Source organism: Nematolebias whitei, chromosome 8 (assembly GCF_014905685.2).
Source record: "Nematolebias whitei isolate Nwh7 chromosome 8, NemWhi1, whole genome shotgun sequence".
Lineage (NCBI taxonomy): Eukaryota > Metazoa > Chordata > Actinopteri > Cyprinodontiformes > Rivulidae > Nematolebias > Nematolebias whitei.
This window is the reverse complement of record NC_056505.1, coordinates 30,910,606-30,916,932: the sequence shown is the minus strand read 5'-3', so window position 1 is coordinate 30,916,932 and position 6,327 is coordinate 30,910,606. Positions and strand designations below refer to the sequence as shown.

Sequence of the window (6,327 nt, the reverse complement as noted above, 5' to 3'; positions counted from 1 at the left end):
TGGAGTCTCTCATGTTCCTCCATTTTAACCAGTATCCAGGAGCAATGATACAAGAGGGAAGAAAGGCAAAGCATCTTAATTTAAAACACTAAAATAATACCAAAAATTAATAATAAACAGTTGAATAATTTGCTTTAAATATCACAGATATTTAAATTTGTTCATCTTCCATGTTTGAAGAGAAGTGGTGATGGCATTGTCTCTGTAGACATCACGAGTCTTCAGACAGCTTTTTATTGTTTGAGTCTTTTTAGGAAGACTGTCCTCACTGAGGGTGGGGCAGACAAAAACTGAAAGATGTTTAATATCCAGCTGGATAGCCTCCTTTCCTGGGGTCAGACTCTGCACAGAGACGCTCCCCCTGCCGCACCACGGCCTGGACGACAGAGTCTGGAGTACTCAGCAGCTGGGTTATATGGTTCTTCTGGGCCAGCCCCTCCAGGACACTCTGACAAGGCATCAGAGAACAAACACAACGAAACGTCACAGTGTGCAGGAGCTGAATGTCTTACAGCAGTCTCTAATTTAAAGCGCGGTGAAAGTTACAGATGATGTAAGAACACAGGTTTAGTGGTTTGACTCAGATCACACAAAATATTTTTATAATTTCTGATTTTAAAACTTTTTCTGACAGTGAACATAAAAAAGTCAGCTTTCATGATTCTGCTGACATTCAAGTAAGAAACAATACTTTTGATACGTTTGTGTTTATTAATGCAGTTAATTAATTATTTTGGACAATGCACAGGTGTCTTCACTGGTCTTGTTAGACCTCAATGCTGCATTTAATACAGTTGAGCATAATATTTTACTAAAAAGACTTGAATATGATACTGGGATTACAGGAACGGGTCTAAAACCACCACTTGCTCTTGCCAAGATCGGACGCATTTCCCTTCCCCTCCCCTCCCTCTCTGTTTTGCTTTGCTGCTCTGTCCGTCTGTGAAACTGCTTCTGAGCCTCTCTTGCGTATCTTCCGAACCATAATTATGGACTTGTTTTGATCAGTTGGTCCCTCAACACAATTGATAACATTTCTTCCAAGAGAAGACAGGCTTTAGGTGAGCTGATTTGCCATGTTGGCACACACGCAACTGGATATCTCATCAAATTAAGACTTGATGATGTGTTTATCTCTGCTGCCATTTGTGGATTTTAAGGACGCATATTTAATTGGATTTACGATAACTGGTTCCTGCTTTTTGGATTTGGCTGGTTGCTGGTTTTATCAACAACCAAGGAAGTCGCCGGCAGCAAATTGAGACCCGAACACGCTGCTTGCTTTTATGATGGCTTGGTTCGTGCCTCGAGTACCCCGACTCTAATGCTTTGGGCAGAATGGATCAGCTCTCGGGGATTTTACTCAGTCACGTCCCATCGGTGTGGATGTGTAATTTGGACATTTCGGAACCGAGTGGACCAACACAGACTCAAGGTAGATGTCATTAAGTTCTGCCTGTCCCCAAAACATCTGTGTATTTATCTGAATTTGGCTCCCTTGGCTGGCCTTGAAGGCCACCTTATCTGAATTCGCCTGGAGAATATGTGATCTGATGCTCACCCATCAACAAAGAGGAAACCAGCTGAATAAATGTGTCATCATTTCAGGACTCTTGATTTCTCATAGGTGTTGTCCCTGGCCATTTCCTGACATCCCTTGAGAATGTTTACGGATCTCACCGGAGGGAACTGGTTGATTATTCCATCCTCATCAGAACTCTTAGTGTCCTCGAGAGCGTCCATGGACATTGCTCACCGCTCTCGTCGTCTCCCCTCTGCAGAATGTCTACGTCATTATGTGCTTGTATGTGCGAGGTGTTTTTTTTAATATTAGAGTTTTTCTTCTCAGCCAAGGAGAGAGTTTGATAGGATTTTTTTTGCCTCCAATTCCTACATGTGTCCAGTTTCACTACTTTTTGTGTCTGTCTAAACAGTTCTCACTTGTAAATGAGTTTTCTAGGCTTAATGTGACTTATCTGTCTAAATAAAGGTTGAATGAAAAAATGGTTTAAATCATATCTATTTGATAGATTTCAGTTTGTAAATGTAAATAATGAATCTTCATCATACACCAAAGTTAGTCATGGAGTTCCACAGAGTTCAGTGCTTGGACCAATACTTTTTACCTCAAAAATGCTTCCATTAAGTAATGTTATTAAACAGCATGGGAATTTTCATTGCTATGCTGATAATACACCGTTATATTTGTCCATTAAACCCAATGAATCCAATCAGCTACTAAGACTACAAACGTCTTAAAGACATAAAAACCTGGATGACCCTTTATATTCTGCTTTTGAATACAGACAAGACTGAGGTTTTGTTTTTGGACCTGAACATCTTAGGAATAAATTTTTCAGTCTTTCTCCCTCCATGGATGGCATTAATCTGTCCTTGAGCTCTAATGTTAAAAATCTTGGTGTTATTTTTGAGCAGGACATGTCTTTTATCCCCCACATTAAAAACGTTACTAGAACTGCCTTCTTCCACCTGTGTAAAATCACTAAAATTAGAAACATCTTATCTTAAAATGATGCAGAAAAACTGGTCCATGCATTTGTCACGTCTAGACTGGACTATTGCAATGGTTTATTATCTGGGTGTCCAAATACTTCTTTAAAAAGTCTTCAGTTAATCCAAAATGCTGCTGCCAGTCTTAACTGGAGTTAGTAGGAGAGATCATATTTCTCCAGTTTTAGCTTCTCTCCACTGACTCCCTGTCAAATCTATCCATCCATCCATTATCTTTTACCCACTTCTTCCTTTTTGAGTCGCGGGGATCACTGGCGCCCATATCCAGCAGTCACTGTGCGAGAGGTGGGGGACACCCTGGACAGGTCCCCAGTCCATCACAGGGACACATAGAGACAAATAAGATAAACAACCATTCACTCTCTCACTAACACCTAGGGTCAATTTAGAGTTACCAATCAGTCTAACATGCATGTTTTTGGTCTGTGGGAGGAAAACGGAGTACCTGGAGAAACCCACGCATGCACAGAGAGAACATGCAAACTCCATCCAGAAAGGCCCCCAGATTGGAAGTTGAACCAGCGTAACTTGCTTTCTGAGAGGCAGCAGCTCTACTAGTTGCGCCACCATCCTGTCCATGTTTTTGTTGCATATTTTCCGAACAGAGCACTTTATTTCTCAGACTGCAGGTTTACTTGTGATGCCTAGAGTTTCCAAAAGCAGAATGGGAGCAAGATCTTTCAGTTATCAGGCTCCTCTCTTGTGGAACCAACTTCCAGTTTCTGTCCATAAGGCTGACACATTGTCCAGTTTTAAGACTGGGCTTAAGACTTTACTTTTTCATAAATCCTATAGTTAGGGCTGGCTTGTTATGCTGTTATAGGCTTAGACTAGTGGAGGACAAATTGACCACATTTCTTAAAATCAATTATTAAAATGAAATAGTTTTCATTTGAAATTGTTTCCATCTTAACATGTGATTCTCGACCTGCCATTGTGTTTCTGTTCCTCTTTCCTGTTTCTCTCAAACCCAGGCAGTCAAAGCAAATGACCACTTGTCCTGAGCCTGGTTCTGCTAAAGGTTTCTTCCTCATGAGGGAGTTTTTCCTTTCCACTGTCGCCTTCATGCTTGCTCAAGATGAGAGTTCTGTGATGGAGTTAAATTGAAAGCAGTCTGCTCCTCAGATAAATAATGTTAAATTATTATTTTTATATATGAATGTTTCTGTTCAGTGTCCTGAGATGACTTCTGTTGTGACTTGGCGCTGTATAAATAAACTGAATTCATTCAATTCCTCACTGTAAGATAATGTAAATATGTGCATGTTCCATCACCTGATTATTGTTTCACCTCTGTTGTACTTTTACTTAGACTCTGGCATGTAAATATTTCAGCACCCCTAACCAACATTTCCATTAGCATAAATAAATAAAATTGATACATGTAGGTATTGAGTTTTTTAGTTCTTGTTCAAAGGATTTGTTTTGTCTTAATTTTGCTGCAAAAGCATTTTACTTGTGCTTATTGACACATTTAGATTAATGTTTAAATCTCTAATGATTATGGGAATATACGTTTGTGCTTCTTGAGGACATTGTTTTATCAGTCTTCAGTAGACATTTCCAAACCATTGAAATACAGTTTTACAATAAGGACATGTTACGTGACATGATGAGTCTTTAGTATTTCTTTAGATGTGGTTGCAAAATAAAACCATAAAACTTTGGATGATTGTTGTTGTTGTTGTTTGTTTGGTTTGTTTTTTTTTCTTCCAGACTTCAACTTGGCCTTCATCATTACTGTTGAATGCATCTTTTGTTTGTCTTCTGCTTAGAGCACTTGGAGGCTGACTTCCAGGACAACACCATATCTCAAATATAAATTTCAAGTACAAATACAAACTTGTGCATGCCTCTTTCCCATCAATTATACAAGATGAGGTTTGTTCCATTAGTTAAATGAAATTAAACTCCCATCGTCAACTTTGGTTCACCTTTTCGAAGCCCTGCTCCACCACCGTCATGTTCGGGTTGAGCTGGTTGTGAACTCGTGGCTCCATCACAGCTTTTCTCAGGTCGTAGTTAAAGAACAAAGAGTTCAGGATAACCTGTTTCAAGACAGAAGTTCAGCTCTCGTACCGTAGCAGGAAAATCTACAGGAACTGTAACTGACTCTGACTTACTAAGGCGGTGGCTGTGGTGATTTTTGTGCCCCCGGATGCTCCTACAACCATTTTCACTCTGTTTTCTTTGTCAAAGATTATTGTAGGACACATGGACGACAGAGGCCTTTTGCCTGCAACAAAGAAACAATGTGCTCAGGACTGCTCTGTTTAAATTCATCCCATACAGACTTGTGGTTTAGAACAGACAGTTCATAAATTACCTTATTAGACTGGTAAATAAAAACAGCAAGTTTCATAATTCAAGTAAGCCACACCTGGCTGGATGAAGTTGTTGGGTGAAGGTGGGATTCCAAATCCATTGATCATGTGAGGAGAGCTGAAGTCGTCCATTTCATCGTTGAAAATTATTCCAGTGGATCGAGACATGACTTTAGACCCAAAGCTATGGAAATTCAAAATAAAATTCATGTACTTTATGAAGAACTATCATTAGAAAAAATTCATAAGGCGTGTCCAACAAATTAAAGTGAATATTTCAATAAAAGATTCTGCAGCCTTACTAGAGATTAATCGTACTGGTGGCTGCGACGGCACTTCCATCCTCAGCTATGACAGACAGGTGAGCTGTGCCGTGGTTCTCTGGGATGAAATATTCAGGCTCGTAGTAGCTGTCAGGGTGGGTGGTGTCATCTGTAATTTTACTCCTTATGCCATCGGCAAAATAGTCTGAGGTCATGTTTTGGATTAGCTGTGGGTTGCAAAACAAGTCAAAGGAACAGGAGAAGATAAGGAAGACACTATCTGGTGTTTTCACGGGCTGATAAGACGACCTCAAACCACATTTTCTCTAGTGTCTAGTAGAGACTTGCTATGATGAAGAGGACAGCAAACTGGAAATGATAAAACTCCTAAGGATAATCGGGACAGAAGCATGAGCTCTTACATCGGTGATGTTGAGATATCGAGGGTCTCCCAGTCTGCTTCTCTTGGCGTAAGCAAAACGAAAAGCCTCAACGATGCGATGGTACGTCAGAGTTTTTTCCTCGGCTGTAGAAACACTGGTGTCTGTGAAGTTGTACCCTGAAACGCACACACAGGAGCAACGTGGGTGAATACTGTAGATGTAGACCAAGCACAGGTAGAGAAACATAAATCTGTGTGTGTTTGTTTAGTTGTTCATTTGAAGCACAGATTCAGGCTTTTGTGCTGCAACAGATGGAACAAAACCAGTAAAAAAAAATACAACCCAGGGATGACCTGAGGAAACATGATATCCTTTCTTCTGCATGGCAGCCTAAACACTTGGCCAGGCCACTCACCATCCACTATGTTGAGGATGAGGGCCAACACAGGGCCGCTGGAGGGGGCATCCGGGACATGGATGGTGTAATCCCCAACATTCAGCGTCAGAGGGTTTTCATTCAGCAACGGCTGGTACTCCAACAAATCATCGAGGGTGATAATGCCACCTGAAAGAAAACCAGTTTGTAAATAATTGTATGTATAATTGCTTATTCTTTCTTTTATTTATATAAAATGAATATGATTTCATCACAGCACCTGCTGCCTGGATGTCTTCAACGATACTCTGAGCCATCGTCCCGTTGTAAAACACATCAGGCCCCTCTTCTGCTATTTTCTGGTACGTGTCAGCCAGCTTTGGGAATCTAACAATGTCATTTTCTTTCAGGATTTGTTTTTGAGAGTCACAAAACACCTCGCTGAAAGA

General features: G+C 40.5%; 1 protein-coding gene across 1 annotated transcript in view; it reads right to left on the bottom strand.

Annotated features, from left to right (window-relative positions):
• Window positions 1–301: 301 nt before the first annotated feature.
• LOC119413525 (glutathione hydrolase 1 proenzyme-like) overlaps window positions 302–6,327 on the bottom strand; it is a 9,720-nt gene continuing 3,694 nt past the window's right edge. The window contains 7 exon segments of the mRNA XM_037680581.1: window positions 302–448; window positions 4,467–4,768; window positions 4,913–5,040; window positions 5,159–5,346; window positions 5,542–5,678; window positions 5,918–6,067; window positions 6,159–6,319. Coding sequence (XP_037536509.1) covers window positions 302–448; window positions 4,467–4,768; window positions 4,913–5,040; window positions 5,159–5,346; window positions 5,542–5,678; window positions 5,918–6,067; window positions 6,159–6,319 — 1,213 coding nt within the window.